This window comes from Opisthocomus hoazin, chromosome 15 (assembly GCF_030867145.1).
Source record: "Opisthocomus hoazin isolate bOpiHoa1 chromosome 15, bOpiHoa1.hap1, whole genome shotgun sequence".
Taxonomy (NCBI): domain Eukaryota; kingdom Metazoa; phylum Chordata; class Aves; order Opisthocomiformes; family Opisthocomidae; genus Opisthocomus; species Opisthocomus hoazin.
In genome coordinates, this window is record NC_134428.1 from 19791520 (window position 1) to 19812090 (window position 20571).

At 50.0% G+C, this 20571-nt stretch overlaps 1 protein-coding gene across 1 annotated transcript in view; it reads right to left on the reverse strand.

The window, feature by feature from the left end:
• ADAP1 (ArfGAP with dual PH domains 1) overlaps positions 1–19555 on the reverse strand; it is a 63885-nt gene extending 44330 nt beyond the window's left edge. The window contains exons 1-3 of the mRNA XM_075436907.1: positions 19295–19555; positions 8826–8956; positions 5915–6006 (exon numbers count right to left, since the gene is read on the reverse strand). Of these exons, the coding sequence (XP_075293022.1) occupies positions 5915–6006; positions 8826–8956; positions 19295–19379 (308 nt within the window). The 5' untranslated portion in view covers positions 19380–19555. The remainder of the gene's footprint in view (positions 1–5914; positions 6007–8825; positions 8957–19294) is intronic.
• Positions 19556–20571: the final 1016 nt, after the last annotated feature.

Below are 20571 nucleotides of genomic sequence, written 5' to 3' on the forward strand. Positions count from 1 at the left end.
CAAGCTTTACACCCAAGACATCAGCACTTTTGAAAGCCATGGATGTAAAATCTGAAGACCTTTATTAATAAGTAGGCAAGGATGAGCATCACACTCAACTCTGATGAGCAAAACTCTTGAATTTACCCCTCTGGACATTAAGCAGTAAAGAAGTTTATCTATAAAGTACCAGCAAAAGGAGGTGACAGAGGAAGAGGAGACCAGGTGAGAAGTTTGCATCCTTGACCATCATTACGCCCTGTGCATGGGAGGGGAGGGGGCTAGACTGAGCTTCAGACACCAGACTGGTAGGCTTGGTAGCTCCTCTACCAAATGAACCAAACTTGAAATGATAAAGTAAGAAAAAAAAAAATCCAGGGTTTTACTAGACAATTTTCTCTCTGCACATTTTAATTATACCGTAATACAATGAGACACTTCTGCTAATTCTTCCTCAGATGGCTATACAGACAACTCAAGATGTGAGCCTCACTCGGATACATCCTCTCTCTGACTGATGTCTCATCTGATTCCAGATAAGGCAACCACTCAGTTCAACTCATGCCATTTCATTCTGCCCCATTTTTCTTACCAAGGTACACAAATGTACTGGCAGTCAGTATATTGAAGTGCTCTGCATAAGGAGCAGATGTAGCTCCCACTTATCCAAGAATGGAGAGAGGAGCAGAGCAACGCACTGCAGCTCATGCACAGTTCCACAGAATGATGCTCTGTGTTCCCGAATCAAGCAAAAAAGGCAACAGAAAACGGCTTTAAGTATTGGGCAGGGACATGGATTTTCCAGTACTGCAAATGCCCAGCAAGAGCTCGTCTCCATCTTCTATCAGTTTTCAGCCAAGGATATGGCTGAACAAAGCCTTCTTCCCTTTGCTTTTACTCAAAAGTAATGCTATCCCTGTTGCTCACTGGTGACTCAAAACTCAGCCCTGTGCTGGCAGTGTATCTGCCCCAGAAAAGGCTGTTTTACAGCTCTCGGTCTGCCACCATGGTGTACAAAGCTGGGCTGTGACCACTTGTGACTATCCAAAGAGGGTTTTTGTGATTTAAGTTCCTCACCCAAGGCTCTTTGGGCCAACGCTGCCTTGGTGTAGGATCATCCCAGAGTCTGGGATTCATTTCAGCCTCCGGGACTCCGCAGTGGTACAGAAGCTGGTTGCTCTGCTCACTGTTCCTGATGCATGGGCCAAGCTGCTGGCAGACAGAAGATGAGAGCAGAGGACAGAAGGGGATTTTTATTTCTTTTTTTGGTTGGGTGGTTTTTTGCCTATGCACAGCTGGTAAGTTTCCCTGGGCAATTCAAGAGCACCCCTCCAACTTCTGTAACCTTCGCCAAGTGTTTGACAGACCCAGGAAACCACCGTGGGGATTCTGGAGGATGCAGAAGCCAGATGCAGCAGGCAAACATCATATATTTCCCAAGGAGTCAAACACAACATCGTAGGCAAGAAGAAAAAAAGGACAAGCTGGTGCTGCAACACTTCTTTCTTCTTGCTCTAAATTTTGCAATTCTTCAAGCAACCAGAGTAGAGGGATTCCAGAAGTAGCGTTATAAAATGAAGAAGCTTCGGATGAACAAGCAGCCTGTCCTTATTACGGCTCGTACGTTAGCATCCTGCTGCGCCACGTCCAAGGGCAGCTCCCACAAAGCCTGCCCAGCTGCTGCGGCTGGCCAACACCGGCTGTCGTAATTAGAAGCATCAAAACCTCTTGATGCTGCAGAACGTGGGTCGGCACACAAAGGCACGGTGCCAGCGCTGGACGGAGGTGTCATCCATCGCAATGCTACCCGGGGCTGCAAGCTGGGAACAACTCGTGCTGCTGCAGTGACTGGACTGCAGAGAGGCGGGGAGAAAGCTAAATATACACCCCTCTAAAAGGCAGCCCTCCCCTGCTCCTGTTTAGGCTGTACCTGTCGAAAGGCACAGAGAGCCTCTAACTTAAGAAAGAAAAATACCACCTGGCACAACATTCTTGAGGTGTTCCCAACGCATGATGCACCCACAGCTGTTCATACCGCAGCAGGGTCAGGAGATTTGCTACTGCAAGAGGTCACGTCCATCCCAACGCACCCTGCTGCCATGGCAGACCCAGCAGCGCCGGACCGCAGAACACCCACACAAGCAGAGCTCCAGGCTCAGTTCAGAAACCATGGCATCCAAGCTGAAAATTGTCCCAGTGCAAAACAGGCAGAGGTTGGAGCACAAAAGGGCCAGAAATCGGTCTTCCAGCCGCTTGCAGGAAGACTAGCCTTGCCTCACCCTCCCAATCAAGAAATAAATAAATATATAACCAAAAAGAAACAATAACAACAAAAAAACCCTTAACCCTCCTGCTCCTGCATCTCACAGGTTGCAAGCCCAGCTGCGTGCCTCTCCACCGGGCACCGGGAAGGGCTGCGGACGGAGCGGCCGTGCTGGCACCAGCACGGTCCCTCTGTGCTCGCAGCCAGCTTCGGCAGGGCTGCGGCTGGAGCTCAGCCACCGCCCGGCAGAGCTGCCCAGAGTGCAACCGCACCACAGGATGGAGGAAGAAAAACACAACAGCAGCAAAGCCTGAGCTGCAGTATCAAAGGAAGCCAAACCAACCTAGCTCAAAACAAGCCACAGACATTTCTGCCAGCCTGCCAGCAAAAGGAATGAAAACGCTTGTGGTCTTTAAGCTGCCTGAGCTGCAGGTTGAGCTTCCGCTGTCTCTCAGCCTGACCCGTGCAAGGAGAGTCGGGTGCGATTTGCACCCAGATCTCTGGATGCCCCAGGCTGCAGAGGGACCTGCCCCACTTCCAGCCGGGCTTCCCCAGCACCACCTCCACACCCTTCGGGCAGGGATGGGGCACGGAAAAGAACCAGGAGTCTGCCCCAGGAAAGATTTAAACAACTTGAATATCAAATAGGTCCCTGCCCTGTAAGGACAAAACAGTAGCTAAGGCTGAAGTACAACATTTAATTGAATGTAACTGAGACTAAGAGTAAACAAAATTGAAATCCCTTAGAACTGTGTTTCTCCTACCAATGGCAACTAGGTGAGAAAACTTGCTCCTCCATCCTTAACATCACAAGTACATGCAAGTTTCAGAATGGCACAGTCGCCTGCTGGGATTTTGGAGCTCAGCAATACAAATGTGGCACTGGATTCTCTCAGGACCACAACAGCTCACGAGAGCTGTCTGTTCAGGACAGCATCCACCTCCCAGTGCTGGCAAAGCCAGCAACTTCTCCTGACGTCTGGGTAGCACAGAAAGCTTGGGGTGTCCTTCTTCATCCTTGTATCAAAGAGATGCTAACAAGAAGGCAAAGGAAATAAGCACAAATAACACTGTGCCAAAAGACCTTTCGTTTCAGCCCAACTCTGTGGAAAAGCAAGAGAGAAATTAACAGTGATTTTCCTTCCACAGATGCACCATCTCAGGGTGTGCAATCTATTTACACTGCAAGATGCAAGAAGCAGTTGGTGCACAAGGATGAGCAAGATGCCAGGGGCACCACAGACCCCATCGGGATGTTGAGACATGCATCATAAAACTCTGGCCACCCAATCCTGCAGTAACAGGATACATCTGTCCTTGGGCGGCCAGCTCTGCTGGTCACGGGAGAAAGAGGCAGGATTTTGTGCATGGAAATCATAGAATCATAGAATGGTTTGGGTTGGAAGGGACCTTCCAAGATGATCTAGTTCCAACCCCCCTGCCATGGGTAGGGACACCTTCCACCAGACGAGGTTGCTCAAAGCCCCATCCAACCTGGCCTTGAACACTGCCAGGGAGGCGGCAGCCACAGCTTCTCTGGGCAGCCTGTTCCAGTGTCTCACCACCCTCAGAGGAAAGAATTTCTTTCCTATATCTTAATCCTATCTTATAAGTGGATGGGTTAATGTCGTGACCAGAGTGCGACTAAAAGCAGGAAGTTTGGCTGTGTCAGGTGGAGGCACAGCAATCCTGTCGTCTGAGTGCAGACAGGCAGCAGCAGGAAGGTTTTGTCCTTGACTGTCACAAGGCAAGTCCCCTCCACCTCCTCCAGCCACCAGGTTTGAGGCATTATTTTTCCGTAATGAGTCCTTACTAAATCACAGCCCTGACCTTTCAGATCCTCACCCACACAAGCACTTCTGAGTTCCCAGAAAACCTCAGATGAAGCATCTTCCCCACCTTCCCTAAGCCAGGACCCAGGGATGATGCTTGAAGACCGGTTCAAAGCGGAAGGAGAACCTGAAGGTCCCAAACTCCCAACATGGTCAAATACGTGCAGGCCCTTCCCGCTCTCTGCCTTGGGAGAGACAGGGTTAAAAACAACAAGAAGTCACTTTGCTGAAGCTGTTTTTCTGAAATGAAGAAGAAAACCCAACAACAGAGCTGCCACGTTCAGCTAAATTTGCACTATCTCCTCCCCTGGACCTGTGGGATCCCTTCGGCTGGGAGTGCCTTCCCAGTGGCTTCTCCTTGAGCTCCCTCCCACAAAGGCAGAGGTATTCCAGAAATAGGAAAGGTAATAGGCTGGGGCTTTTTTTCCTTGAGAAAAATAGTCCTAGCACTCACAACGCACCCAACACAACCCAATCACAACGCACTCAGGGTGTGCCCCTCCACGGCGCATGGTGGCTTTGCCAATCCTCAAATCACTTTCGTAATTGTAGGAACTGTGGAAGCTGCTGCCAGAAGCCATTTTAGATCAAAACCAAGATCTAGAGACACAGCATAAATGGATGTTTTTTTCATTTCCAGGCCAGGCAGTGCCGCTCGCACCTGGGTCTTCCCAGATTTAGCACTGGAGCATCATCAAATAGTGGGTAATGGATGTATCACACAGACTTTCACAGGCAAGACAGGTGCCCTCTTGTCTTTCTACAAAAGACTTTCTGCACTGTGTAGGAAAGCAATAACTCTTCCTAATAGCTACTGCATGAAGATTAAAAATACAGATAAAGTCACCACAACGTCATGCGTAGGTACTCATGAACCCTTTGGCCCACCTTCAGTATTATTTCAGGTCTGGGGAACACAGCAGAGCCTTCCTACTCAAAGGCTAGGATCTCACGCAGGGAGCCCTACAAACCCTTCCAGTACTTCTGGTTTGGGCACCTCTTATGATGCTTGAATACATCATCCAGCTGCTCAGAGCCTCACACATTGTTTTCACACTACTAAACCACATCTCCATCTTCAACTAGTGACACCCAGTGAAAGCAGCAGTATTGGAATAGGTCTCAGGGACCAGTACTCACCAGTTTGCTAATACTAAAGTAGTGGGCTCTGGAAATTATGCCCTCCAGGCTTTCTGTGAAGACTGATTTTACAAAGATGCAAAACCCCCTGGGTATTCTGCAGGCTGGACCCTAAAAACTAATTTTAGTTCAACTTCTTGCTCCCTGGATAGTAAAACACGTTCTGGCCCCTCAGCCTTCTTGGTCTACAAAGTCTTCCCCAGCTTACTAGGAAGGTTTAACTCTACGCTGTATGGGAGACAATATCTCTCCACTCATCTTCACAGAGGATATTATTTGTCAGTTTGGCAGAAAATCTACCACTTTGGCACTAAAATCCAGCATTTTTTTATTACAAGTAACCTAGCATCTTATGTAGCGGATAAGCGAGTCCTGCTTTGATGCAGAAGGACTATCTGAAGAGGCAATCAATGGGTAGAAATTGGCATTTCTGTAGCTTTAGAAGCTTGGAAGAGTCTGGGGAACAGACAAACTATTGACTTCCCTGCATCACCTCAACTGTACTTACTAAATAAGATCCCACACGTAGTATAAACTCTACCACATGCGTGCAGAAGAACAAAGACTTTCAGAGCCTTTTATAAATGAAACCTCCTTTGCGGCTAAAAAAAAAAAATTATCATGCTAAAACTAAAATACTGCAGAGGCTACAGCTGTACAAACAAATAAATGGTGTTTACCAGCAAAGGTATTTACTTACTGACAGTCAAGAAACGTTGGCTTGTAATAAAACGGTGGCATTTTAGATTCATATTTTGCTTTTGCTACACTGTTTCCATTTGAGGCCATAAACTGCAAAAAAGAAGAAAAAAACAGAAAGAATTAAAAAATTATAATGGTATTTTACCTTGCCCTCTTTTGTTTCTATAGAGTAATAAAATTATCGGGTTGGGGCCTCCCTTCGTTTACTGAGGTTTCCCCAGGACTGTGCACAGAAGGGATGCTGTCAAGACTGTGCCTGCAAGCAGGGCTCAGAAATTAATATTTATTATTATTGCCAGGGCTCCCCCCAGCTTCATACGATGCTAGGGACAGGTCCATGTCCCAGTCACACATGCACCATTCCCACTGGTCCCCACGGGAGCAGAAGGCAGCACGTGGTGGCATTTTCCACTTACAGGCACGGGAACGAGATGGCTCCCAGGGAATCCAGCACAGAAATAGGCAATGAGAAGGCAAAACCTGACACTAATTGCAAGTCTCCATGTGTTACGGCTCCAGCAAGGTAGCAGTCTCCAACAATACGCCCTTTGCTTTGGATTAAATCACTTGTTTTGAAAGGATAATTTTATTTTTGCAAAGCCATGCCAGCAACCTCAGAAAGGAGCCTGAAGTATTAAAAATAATTAAAAATAAATAAATAAATACTTTAAAAAAATTCTACCTGCCCTGACAGCCCTCCATTCCTTCTGATCTCTTATAAAAATGGCTACTTGAGAACACTGCAAACAAAACCACATATTTCCCTATTCATAAATTTTCTTTCATGAAAATCCCTTTATAAGTGTAAATAACCCATCCTTTTCCAGGCAGCCATGCTAAATATGTTTTGTCTTGTGCACTCACTGGGCATGTGAAGGACAACCAGGGAATCAGGCCCAGCCAGCATGGGTTCATGAAAGGCAGGTCCTGCTTGACCAGCCTGATCTCCTTCTATGACCAGGTGACCTGCCTAGTGGACAAAGGAAAGGCTGTGGACGTCATCAACCTGGACTTCAGTAAAGCCTTTGACACTGTTCCCCACAGCATCCTCCTGGAGAAACTACCTGCCCATGGTTTGGGTGGGTGTGCTCTTCACTGGACAAAGAACTGGCTGAATGGCCGAGCGCAGAGTGGTGGTGAATGGAGTTAAATCCAGCTGGTGGCCGGTCACGAGTGGTGTCCCCCAGGGCTCAGTTCTGGGTCTGGACTTGTTTAACATCTTTATCAATGATCTGGATGAGGGAACTGAGTGCTCCCTCAGTAAGTTTGCAGATGACACCAAGTTGGGTGGGAATGTTGATCTGCTCGAGGCTAGGAAGGCTCTGCAGAGAGATCTGGACAGACTGGATCGATGGGCCAAGGCCAACTGTATGAGTTTCAACAAGGCCAAATGCCAGGTCCTGCACTTCGGTCACAACAACCCCATGCAATGCTACAGGCTCGGGGAGGAGTGGCTGGAAAGCTGCCTGGTGGAAAAGGACCTTGGGGTGTTGGTTGACAGCCGGCTGAACATGAGCCAGCAGTGTGCCCAGGTGGCCAAGAAGGCCAACGGCATCCTGGCTTGTACCAGGAATACTGTGACTCAGCACTGGTGAGGCCGCACCACGAGTACTGTGTTCAGTTTTGGGCCCTCACTACAAGAAAGACATTGAGGTGCTGGAGCGTGTCCAGAGAAGGGCAACGGGGCTGGTGAGGAGTCCGGAGAACAAGTCTTATGAGGAATGGCTGAGGGAGCTGGGGCTGTTTAGTCTGGAGAAGAGGAGGCTGAGGGGGAACGTTATTGCTCTCTACAACTACCTGAAAGGAGGTTGTAGTGAGGCAGGGGTTGGTCTCTTCTCCCAGGTAACTAGCGACAGGATGAGAGGTAATGGCCTCAAGTTGTGTCAGGGGAGGTTTAGATTAGATATTAGGAAAAATTTCGTTACTGAAAGAGTGGTCAGAGATTGGACCAGGCTGCCCAGGGAGGTGGTTGAGTCACCATCCCTGGAGGTGTTAAAAAAAAAGCATAGATATGGCACTTCGGGATATGGTTTAGTAGGCATGGTGGTGTTGGGTTGACGGTTGGACTTGATGATCTTAGAGGTCTTTTCCAACCTATGATTCCATGAAATGCCAACCATACAAGTATAACAAGCAGATCAGCTTTTTCTTTTATTTCCCCCCCTAAGATTTTTTTTCACTATATTCACATTTTTTGAGCTTCTCAAGTTAACGTATTCAACCTATTCTCAAAAGAAAAAAAAAATCAGGCAAGGGAAAACCCATGCAACACAAAGGCTTATTTTCCTCATAAAACACATGACTCCACGAGCTGTGGCTTTCAGAAAAAACTCAAATCTACAACATACAAGATAAAGATCAATAACTGGTAGCATTCTTCATGCCTTTAAAGATGCCAACAGTGAAAGCAGATAGGTTTTGTGGGTAGACTTCCTTTAGCAACATCACACAAACCTAGGCAGGTGTGTTGCATAAATAGAGAGAATTTATACTGCGAGGATTCAGTTCTTCAAGATGTGAGTTTAAGAGTCTTCAAAGCCAAGCGGAACAAAGACAGAAATAGCTGAGCTGGGCAGGGGCAGTAGGCTAGAGGTCTAGTCTACCGTCTAGTCTAGACTAGGGGTAACATCAGAAACAGGAGAAGGCAATTAATCTAAAATTAGTAATTCCTACACTATTTAATTGATATTTTTATAGGTGTGGGGGAAATCCTCACAACTTCTTCATGAAATGGCTACACCATTTTTCCATCAGCATCGTGGACCTCATTCCCAGACAGGAACTATCTCGACATGCTTTCTGAAATCATGTTTGTTTTGGCATCTTTAGAAAGGACTCTGTTTTACAGCTTTGCTGCTAAAATGCAGCAACCCAAACTCACTGGTGTTTCAAGTCTCAGATGCACGTACCTCCACTTGAGCATCATCCCAGTCATCTAGACGGACTGACTTGACTTTGCTGACTTGGGGAATATTGCGATGGATTCCTGAACAATTCAAGCAGATGAAGATCCCTAGGCTGTAAGATGCCCAGTCCGGATCTGAAAGCAAGAAGAAGAAAGAAAATTGCACTTCACTGGTCTATTGGAGTCTTTGCAGCAGGATGGGGCAGGACAGGGCATGGCAGGGTCGTTCCAGAGTCACCAGTCCGAGTTCCCTGATTTTTAAGGCATCGAATAAATACACAAGCAAAATACAGATACATGTTCATTTACTTTGATAGTTATACCAATTACACTAACAGTTAACAGATTTGCAATCTCACATGGAGCAGTTACTCACAAAAAACCTGATTACACAGACAACTGTGTATACCCAAGGCCTCCAAAACTCACTCCATGCTCACACGGAGAGGTGAATGTGCATCTTTCATGACCGAATCCCACCCAAGCGCCGGATGGAACAGAAATTGCACAAATAAAACAAAACAGCTCAGGGAAACCGCTATGCTACTCCATTGCCTTGCTATTTTTTTTTTATTATTATTCTTTAATTATTTATTTTACAGTGGGAGTGCTCCACAGAGAGACTTTCCTCCCACAGCTACAGCTGCCCAGCAGCACAGCCCTCCGTGCCAGGAGGTTTCCAGCCCTTGCCTTGATGGAAAAACGCTGCCAGTGGCAGCTCTGTACTTTCTCTGAGCAAAACCATGCGCTGTTTACAGCCCCGAGCACAAAGCACTTTCAACACGAGTCACTCTCCTCCAAATTCCTCCTCGGGACAGGCATTGCCCAAAGCGCGGGGAGAGGGAGAGGAACCGGAGGAGAGCAGGGGCCGGGGGCAGGACACATCCACCAGTGTCCCCGGCGGTGCCTCGCTAATCAAGCTGATACAGGGATCTTTGTTTGAACTCCGACTAGCAAATGTCAGTGCCTGCTATTCCAGCTGCGCCCCAGCAGAAAGAGCTTCCTTGCAAGTCACCGAGGCAGCCACTGCGTCCTCCCCCTCCACCCAACGGAGGTCCCCTCGCCCCATCCTCCCCTATACCCGCATCAGTGGGAGACCCAAGGCCACCCCATCGCATCAGGCAGGTCTTCCCTTCTCGCAAACCATCCTAATTTGTTTATTACCCTGCAGTAATTACACTAAACACTCGCTCCTTGCAGCACAGCAATTATTTACGCAAAGCAAGGGAATGTGCTTTCTCCTGCTTATACATATTTCATGGTCTAGCTATGTCAGTGCAGCAGGAGCAGGCTGGCATGGGGCAACACAGCTCCTCTGCATGGGGTACTGAGGTCTGCTGCCGGCCCTTGCCCACGGGGACAGCCACCAACCTCCCCAGCACACCCTAGAGAAGATGAATTTGGTTCCCCAGAGGTGGTTGTGTTCAGATATAAACCCATGAGCAAAATGAGCAGCCTCATCGGACGTGGCCAGGTGCCCCAGGAGAGGGGAGCAAATCCCCAAGCTGTGGCAAGTCCCACCAGCCGCAGCTCCCTGGGCACAGGGCTGGGACCAGCAGCCAGAAATAAAGGTGAGGTTATTTTGCTTCACACGGTCTCCCATCCTCATGCAAGACCCCGACGACTACAGCTCAGACCTGGCTAATACAAAACCAGTCAAGTCGATGTAAGCGCACCACAGCAGCAGCCAAGCACCGCCCACATCCAGCGAGGACACAGGGTGCTCTGCCCCACAGGCCCCAATCCCCGCACCCTCACCCCACTGCTCCCACAATGACTGGGTGACTCCACACCCGAGGTCAGGCATCCCGACTTATTCCAACTGCAAAGATTGCAGACAGTTACTGGATTATAGTGTGGCAAGAAGAATCAAGAGTTTTGCACGCTCATGCACGTTTCTGTGTTTTAACTCCTCGTGTTGTCCTCTCCCATCTCCGAACACGTGGCTGCAATCAAAGTCTGGGACCTGCCGAGCTTCCTACCACAAACAGTCCAAGATGCAGCACTGGTGCCCCGTGGTAGCCCAGGACGATGACAGTCAGGCAAGGTGAAAGCATCAAGTTCTCTTGTTGAAAAACCCACCTCTGACCTCTACGCAAAGGATCAGGCATGAGGAAGGGCGAGAGGGTCCGGAGGATCAGACGGCCACAAAGCAGTGGCAGCGGTGAGGAAGAGGAAGCCATGGCAATAAAGTTTGGAGTCAGCAGCTAACGTGGCCACCAGCTCCCTGTGCTCAGTGCAGCCACTCCGTGATAATCGAGCTTCAAGCCTTCCAGGAGTAATGAGATCTGATCAAAGCAGTGCCAGACTCAGGGAAATGAGTATCAGAGCAAACATTGGCCTCCACGGGTTTTACTGGGAGCCCCAACGCTTGTTTTATGTTAACAGATTCATCTTACGCATGCAGGTGGACTTCTTCATACTGTCTGCAACCTCCTAGACTCAGGTTTCCAAAGTCCTCGGGAAGAAGTGACCTCTCCGCTGCCCGCACTGCTGTGTGCGACAAGACCAGGAGATGTCACACATTCCTCCAGCCAGGGATGAGGATACATTCGGGTAAAGAAGCAGCCTGCATGAAGATCCTGAGGCTAAGACAGAGGAGGCTCCAGCTCCAGTAGACACTGAGCCAACTCACACCCAAGCTGTCTCTTCCTGAAATGGATAAACAGCACTTCAAAGCAACAGGTTTCAATCACAACTGGGGCTTTAAAGCATTCTCCTGACGCCAACAGTTACTTTCTTTAGATCAGACTCTTGAATGTGCTTCCCCCAGCTCCACACCATCATGTCAAGCCACATCTAATTAAGAGAGTAAAAGCTGGGCTATATGCAGGAGCATAAGCACATGGCTTCCAGCAGATGACAGTGCTCCAGAGGAGCAGACGGAGATGACAGGGTCAGTAGTGACCCAGCCCTTGGAAGGGATGCTTTCAGCTTGTTCTATAAAATCTCACCTGCTAGCTCTCTTCTCATGGTCATCTTCCTTTCAGTGTTTCCTCTCTTGTCTACACCCAAGCTCCACGTCCATCCAGCACCAAGAGCATCCCACAAAGCAAACTTCGAGGAGCACCAGGACAGAGCTGCACCCTTCACTTGACTCACCAGACCCCATACCAACAGTTCCCATTGCTGCCGTATATTAATAGCAACTTCCTCTTCATTGCTCTTCTGGTTTTAAAAACACATAACTCTTACATCGAAAACCATGCGGCAAGGGTGGATGTAAGACTTGTAGATGCTCGGCTGCTTGCGTGCTGCTTTTCTGTGACAGCCACAGCCTAGAACTACACAAATTTGGCAACTGTTCTTAGTGCCAAAGGGAACACCAGGCAGGAGGAGAGTTAAAGGCCTCAGGTGCCGAGTTAGCCCCATCCAAAAAATTGCTAAGTAGTGAAATCCCCTAGAACCAACTGATCTACCAGGAGGAAGTCTTTCTGAAATGTCACTGTTACAATAATTTATTAGAGATTTCTCATGGCTCTTGCTCTCCTGGCTGAAGAAATCAGACTGAGAAAGCAAGTCAGCCAGGGCCTTTCCTGGACTTCAGTTGAAAGCCAAAAGCAATTTCTAAGCATTGTCTGAACAAGCCAGAGGGTTACAGACTCATGCGAGTCCCCGGGCTGGTGGCTCCCCTGTGATGGGAGGCACGGTGGTGATGAGTTAACAGCTGGACTTGATGATCTTACAGCTCTTTTCCAACCTTATTGATTCTATGACCCCTCATGCCACTGCTCTGGCCGTGGACAGGAAGGATTCCCGGACTCCGTCTTCCGGAGGGCTCTGCCTACACCGCTTCCCATTCTCACCCGCTCCTTGCACTTGTGACACCATTTTCGAAGAAACCTAGCTATGAGACCTCTACGCCCACACATCATCTGCAGGAACTGGTGACAGATCGCCGGGGTGAGCACCCACTTCTGCAGGGACGCTTTTCCAAAGCCCTTTGTAAGGCTTGGGGCCACCAGTGGCTACGGCGTTCTCCAAGAACATCAGAGTCCCTCTCCATTTCTGCTCTCCAGCACGAACAACATGAAAAATTCTCCGCTCAGGAACACGGTAGATAACGCCAGCAATCTCCAACCTTTGCATAATCACAGACTCCAATCTTTCAAATGACTGTGTACACGCAAGCTTCAAGATAAGTCATCTTATCAAGTACGCGAATAAATTCACATAAGTGCCTTCATATGAGACAAGTGAGTTTTGGGGAAGCACCATTAGTTTAGTGAACGAGCGTCCCCAGGCTGTACAGCTGGTGGTGCAAACACCTCTCCACAGCAAGCCAAGGTCTCCATAGCCAGCTGAAGTCCACCTTGCTGCTAGACACTTCAACTGCTGGAATGCGTTCTCCATGCTGGACATTACTGGCAAGTTCAGCTTATCTGGGCAGGGCCCCAAAAAGTGCACCAAAATGGCAACATATCATAATCTGGACCTTTTGGGGCACTGTCCAAAAAAGATCATTTTTTTCTAAGCCTCCAGACTTTCAAGCAAACAGCAGTGAAGCCTAATGAAAACTCTCTGGCATGCCCAAGTTCCACACAAATGACTTTATTCCATTATGGCAAGCCAAAAAGAATAAAGACTAACAAGGAATAAGGGGAATATTAAACCAAATACTCCATGGTAAGTGCAGAAAGTCTCTTATTCTGCAGCAGCATTGCTCCAGAACAACTGATGTCAGCTGTAGAAGGCTTTCAGTGCCCAATATGGTACGGATTTCTGGTCACTTATAAACAGACTATAATCCATTTCAAAATAAAAACGCAATAGAACTTCATTAAAAATAAATAAATTAACAAAGCTAAACTAAACTCAGGAGAAGGACATTGGGGTGGTATTTTTCCACCTCATTCATCTGAAAGGGAAGGCACAGCCAGAAATTAGAGAAGCGTCCAAAGAAAAACTAAACCGCTTGGAAAACACAGCTAAATTCAGAAATTAATTTCCCCACCCAGCCCCTTTTGCCACCACAGGCCCCCAGAAAACCCAGCGCACAGAACAATGAACTCTACAGCTTGAACCCAACTTTACTAAGCATAAGAACAGCGCGCAGAGGGAAAGACAAAGGCTAGACCCAGAAAAACAATAAACAAGAAGCACCAACATAAGACATAGGACAATTTATACAAACCAAAAGGAGAGCAGAGAAGATTGGAGGTGGGATGGCAGTGGATTTTTTTTTTTAAATAAATAACCAACTTCTCGGCAGCAGGCTCAAAGTAGCCACAAGACAAGAGCCAGAACTCAAGAATCCCAAAACTTACTCAGATGCCCCCGCTCCACCTCTTGCCTTAAACCACAGTTAGCACTATATATAGCACAGCATATTACTAACCAAGACAAATACCTACGAGCACATGGCCAATGCCCTGCGCGCATCTTCCAGCACACAAACGATGGCCTGACCCTTAATTAGCTGCCTGGCTGCTTCCCCGCTACACCAGCTGGGTGGGAGCCAGTGTTTTGTTGGGATGGAGATTCAACAGATTTTTCTGATCTCTCTCCCCTGTTTGACGTGACAAAGACTAATTAGAGGGGAGAGGAGGACCTCTCCAGGTAGGCAAACCTTTTTTACCCTGCACTACAAAGGTAACTCATGCCCTAGAATGCAGGATATAATCACGGGGATTTTAGTGCAATCAACACAAGCAAAAAGCCTTTTCTGCTTGCCACTCAGCTGCTGCTGACTTCCTAAATGCCCCGGCCAGGAGAACCTCATGTGCAGCACTGAAGTTCTGTCGCTATTTACTTTGGGGAAAGATTAGGAGGTTAATAAACAGACCCTGGTTATGCATGTTTAAAAATAACAATAAAAGACATTAAAACTGAAGCCAAACAGCCTCCCACCAACACTCCTCTCTAAGTAGGAAAATTTTCCAGTGAAGGCACGAAGCTTGCCAAAGTCCTTTTATTCAGCTGGCAGGTCTCAGCAGCCCCCTCTGCTCGCCGTCCGCAGCCGAGGCACCAGGACCGGACAGAAAACACCGTCACATTAAACCTCCTTTGTTTCAGAAAGTCCTTTTCCCTGCAGAAAGCGGGCATCAAGCTAAACACAACTGCTATGGGATTATTTTATTTTTTTTTTTCCTTCTTACCCCTCCACTCTGCTTATGCCCAGAGAGAAGGGCTGGCAAATTCCCAGGGGAAAAAAAAAAACCAACAATATTTAAGTGAGAGGACAATGGAGGTGTGGGAACAAGTTTCCACTTTTAGCATGAAAATGAAAAGCCTGTTTCACGCCATTAGAGCGGCGAAGCTCTGGAACAGCTTTCCAGTAGGAGGTAGTGGGGGCAAGAGAGAGAACGCGCTGTGAGGCAGAGCCCTGTCGCTCGACGGAGGCGGCGGGGAGAGCTGCTGCGGATGACAGCACGAGGCATGGCCTGATGGCTCGGTCAGTTGCCTTCCCCATCGGGTGTTTTTAGGACCAGCGGTTGGATAGAGGAAGGAGAGGGTTGAGATCAAACCCTTTCAGTGCCCTCCTTAATCCTGAGCATATCAAGAAATCCCCAGCACTCCTGTGTTTCCCTCTAATCACCAGCTTCACTTCACAAAATCAAGGGACTGGAAAAGCTTCACCTGCTTTAGAAACAAGAAGATGCTGGGCCTGCAGGAAAGGTATTTACAACCACCTCAGCCACATGCCACCCACCCTTGGGCTTTTATAGACGTTCTTACACCAAAATATGAAATCTGCTCAGCTTTGCAGCACAAAGCTGCCATCCCAGGCTCCCCTCCATCACGCGTCTGCTGCTCTTCCTGCATCCCGTGTCCCCGCTGAGCCTCGGGCACACAGGCCAATGTTACCCAAGGTCTGTGTCCCAGTAATTGATCCCAAACAACAAAGATGAAAAGCATAAAAACCAGCCACACAAACTGCTGCCAGAGGGTTTAAACTGCAGGATCGCTTTGATGGGATTTCCAGTCCTGTCTTCAGAGCCTCGCTGTCCTCCTACAATGCTCCGTGGAAACATAAGCCTAAATCATAGAAAAATGGAGTAAAGAGAGAAATACTCAAAGTCTTGTTATGCCCTGAGATAACCATCCATCCCATGATGTGAGGGAAGATTGCCCGAGACAAAGAATCATTTAGAAAACAAAAAAAAGGGCTGAACTGCCACATTAGTCTTGAAGAAAAAAAGATTATTCTAATACATTGAGAGCCATTACACACCAGCAATTCCGTGAGATTGCTCAGTTGGCACTTCAGACTGCATTTACCACGCTGCCTTCGCTGTGAAAACACATCCTTAAACGCACCAAAACAAACACACTGCAAACCAACACCCAGGACCCTGACTCCAACACAGAAGCGTGCAGTGACAGGGGACCCGATGCCCCAGATGACGACTTCATTACAGTGGCTCCTACCCTACAGTGCAGTCTCCAAGACACAGTCAATGCAATCTCATTACTCATTGCAGACGGCTGTCATTTCTGCAACGGAAACATTTTTTATTCGGAACAACCTTTCATTGAAAGTTAAGGTTTTGTAAAGACACAATTAACAAAAACCTAGCCAGAAGCTTAAAAAAAAAAAATTAAACACCTACAAGTGAAAAATGTAACCTCTCAGGTTTTTTTCCACTCTGATTTTCAGCTTCTGCTTTAGCATCCTTTCTGCATTCCCAGCAGATGGGAATGGCCAGGGCCACCATAAGCCTGTTCTCCCTACCTGAGACATGCCCTTTTTTGGAGGATTTTTTAGGAGCTCTGCTTTCACACAAGAGATTTTTCTGCCAGACACACACGCTGGTCATGGGAAGGCACAGATCTGACCTTCCTGAGCACCGCATTCAGTGCCACCTTGCACCCAACTGCACGTGCACAAACCAGGGAACGCACACCTTGAACACAGCAGCCTTGCTTGCAGGGCTTGGCCACTTAAATAATCCTCAGTCCCAGTTAAGTGGCAAATTCTGGCCCAGACCCAGGCAATCAGCAGGTTTTGCCCAGACCTCCCCAAGGAGATGCGACGACCCTGCAGGGAGGGGCAAAGTTACTTACGCGGCCTGGGAGGAAAAGCGTTGCCTCCCCCGATGCTCCCTGTCCACCCTGGGATCCGATTTTTTGCACGGTCACAGTTTAGCCACAACAATGCCAAGCTGCGAGCTCTTTCACATCAGGAACCTCGGCTTTTGTTAGGTGAGCGTGTAATAGCTGGGACAAGCTGCTACTCAGGGCTATGGCTACTGAGCCTCACCCAAATGCCAGAACAGTAACAAAAGAAAACAAGCTTTTTTGACAGCAGGGAAGCAAAAAACCCCGAAATTTTCACTGACTGGCTGATTTCTGCAACAAATATTTCTAAGGACAAAAGAAAACACAGTGAGCTTCCAAATACACAAATTAAAGTGACTAACAGAGATTTTTCTCATGTTCTATTTCTGACCCATCCTATTCTTTGTTCTCCGTATCCCTGAGCTAAACAGCTACCTCTTCTCATGGATCCTGTATTAACCAGGGATTTCAGGCAAAGAAACACACCCACCTGAGAAGCAGCCATCATAAATCAGGAATCTTGACCTTTTGCTCCCCCCCCAGCTGTACCAGATCAGCAGGATGATGACACACACATGTGGGAAAGCACTAGTATGCCCTGCTTTCCTGTCTTCTGCTCATTCTCCTCCTCCCTCTTCTTTCATTTGCACTTTATTTTCTCTGCTTTGGTACTTTTTGTGTCTAGCTGTCCACCCAGTTCCAGCTCTCACCTTTATCTTTCTGCGCATCCCACTTCTCAGCAAAGAACATACTCGCACCCCAGTCTGGAGGCTCCCTGGACACCTACCATGTTATCTCATACCCAGAAAGACCTGGCCTGCCACACCTGCCCAGGATAAATAACAGAAATCATCCTGAATATTGTATATATTATCTAAAGACACGAGTTATCTATCTTAACTTCTGTTAAGTAGCCCAGGGCATGTCGAGTTTATTGTCCCTCCCAGGTGGACGAGCACACTACAGCACCACTAGCAGCTCTCGTTTGCTGAAGAAACTGAAGCAAAGTGATCACTAAAGAAACTGGGTTGATGAACAGAGATCTAGTCCCAGGGACTTAATGCTGTGACAGTTCAGAAGAGAGGCTGAACGGTATTAATATAGGACATCTTGTGTTACAAAAGATACTGGCCCAAATTCTCCTTTCCGAGTTTTAGATTCACAAAGACTTCTCTGCACGCAAATGTCACCAAAAGCAAAATACGGTTTTGTTGTTTTAGAAGCCCGTTTGGAGCCTTTAACAGCAACCCTCTTTCCCTGACGTGAGCTGTTTTACTGACCTACAGCTTCATCTCCATCCTGCTGATGCTGAGAAACTTCCCCTTTTGCAGAGGGGCTTTATATTACACACAGAGCAAGGGAGAATTACCCCATGGATTTGAATGGCCCGGGGTTGTGAAGTCTTCCCCGGGAAGGAATAATTTAGGCAGGCACCTATCTGATGAGCCCAAGCTGTGCTCAGCAAGAGACCTAAAAGGTAGGCTGGTACCGTGACACAGCCACGACAGCCAGCAGATGGGTGGGAGCAGGCAGCGCAGCGCTGCAAAGCGGTTCACACTAATGCAGAAAGTTCTTTGTCCTTTCCAGCCAGGTACCGGGGACACAGCGCATCCGAACGCGGACTGCAGTGTCCCGAGGTGTAGATTCGGGACATAAAAACATCGGTAACGGTACGAGCTGGGTGGTGGTATCCAACAGATCCTGAAATCCGAAATAAATTGATAGCTGGAAAAACAAGGTTCAGCTGAAGCGCTGGGTTTTCTTTAACCTCCAGAATAACAGAGGCTGGAAAGGACATCTTATCTGCATGCCTCTTCAGAGCCATCCCGCCCAAGCTAATACAAATTCAGCTGTTTCCATATGGTGGGTTTGATTCTTTTTTTAAAGAAAAAAGGAAAGTTACTCGCTATGCAATTGTCTAAGCTTCTCCTCACAGGCAGGTCCCGCCACACCGCGCAGACCCCGCTCAGGGTCCCCCGCGCTCGCCCCCCGACCCCAACCCCTCACCTTCCCCAGGGCGAGGAAGATGCCCCCGGCTCCGCTTCCCCCCCCGGGCGCCCGGAGAGGACATCGGCCCCGGGTCCGCCGGTCATGGGCTGCCGGGCAGACGACCCCGGTTCCCCCCACCCGTTTGTCGCTGGTCGCGCCGGGGCAGCGACAGCAGCCAGCCTGTCGGCGAGCGGACAAGGGGACCAACCGCCTCCACGATCCCCCCCCAGCCCCGGCAGCCGGGCCGCGCCGCAGACCGCGGGGACCCGCCGGGGATGACATCAGCGCTGCCACCGCCGAGCGGGGCCGGCAGCGGGCGATGCCTCGGCCGGGGCCGCCCCCAGCGCGTCCCCATCCCTCCGGCCTCGCTGCGGACCCCCCGGGGTAGGGGGGTCGGGCACACCCTCGGCGGGGCGCAGAGCCCCCACCCCTTCCCCGGAGCCGTGCGGGCAGGTGCTGCCCCCCCCCCCCCCCCGCGCTTACCCGGAGCGGCGCAGTCGGCGCACACCGCGTTGCCCGGCCGCTGGAGCAGCTCCGCCAGCGCCTTCCCGCTCCTCTCCTTCGCCATCGGTGCGGGGCGGTGCGGAGGCTCCGCCGCGGCTAAGCCACCCTCATGGCGCGGGGCGGGGGGCGCGCCCGGGCTGCTCCATACGCGGGCTCCGCTCAGGCCGCGCCGCCGGGGGGGAGGGGGGGCGGCGGGGGCTGCCCGTGGACGCCGGCTCGGCTGGGCTGGGCTCACCCCGCCGGTGCTGCCGGAGCCGCCCGCCCGGGCACGGCGCCGGTTCCGCCTTCCGCAGGGCCCCGGGGGGCTGGCGGCTCCCTCCGCCGCTCGCCCGCGACCTCCAGCGGCCGCTCCGCGCCGGGACGGCCCGGCCGGCGGGGGGTCCGCGACCCCCGGAGCATCCCCCACCCCGGGGTGAGCCCACCCCCAGTGCCGCCTCCCAGGCTGGATCTGGGGTGCCCGTGCCGCGCCCTGGCCTCGCTGCCCGGTAAGGGGATGCCCTCGCCTAGGGGGTGGGAGCGGGGGGGGCGGTGGGGAGGAGGGGGCCGGGGGTCTTCGCCTCAGGGAAGTTGCGGTTCGCAGCACCCCAGCCCTCGCTCGGCTGGGCCTTGCCGCTTGAGCGCCTGGGTGGGCTCACGAGCGGTGCTTTTGGGGCGTCTCTTTAACATTAGCATCTTTGGGGGGTACTCGTAAACATTTAACTGGTGCCCACCCACGCTCCGAAACGCCCCTCTTTCACTGCTGTCCTTCCAAGCCCTCATCCCCACCACCTCCCATGTCTGCATCTCGGCAGGGCTGCCCTCCAAGCATCTTCCCGCGCTTTCCACCTCGCTCCATGGTGTTGTGGGCATATGGGGGGGGGGGGGGGGGGGGGGGGGCAGAAAACACCCCTGGGGCAGGGGCACTGCTCCCCCACATCATCATGGCTGTGTGGCTGGGACGGAGGGCTGCACCCACTCACGCATCTCACATCAGCCACAGCGCAACGCTGCTGTCCCTGTTTTACCAGCTAAGGACTAGAGGGTGACCAGGGAGGTGATGTGGGAAGCCTTTGGCCAAGGAGGGGTTCAGGGCTGTGCCTCACAGGCTGCTGCCCTAACCCCTGCTGAAACCTTCCTCTCGGGTACGGGTCACAGCCACCCGCGACGTTGCTATGGCCTATTTGTGGTTCACACAGCTCTGCTAATAAGAAATGTTTTTGGTTTTGTGAAGCAAGTCCCCCATTCAAGTTGTCCGTCTCTGCAGGAGGGTGCTCCGC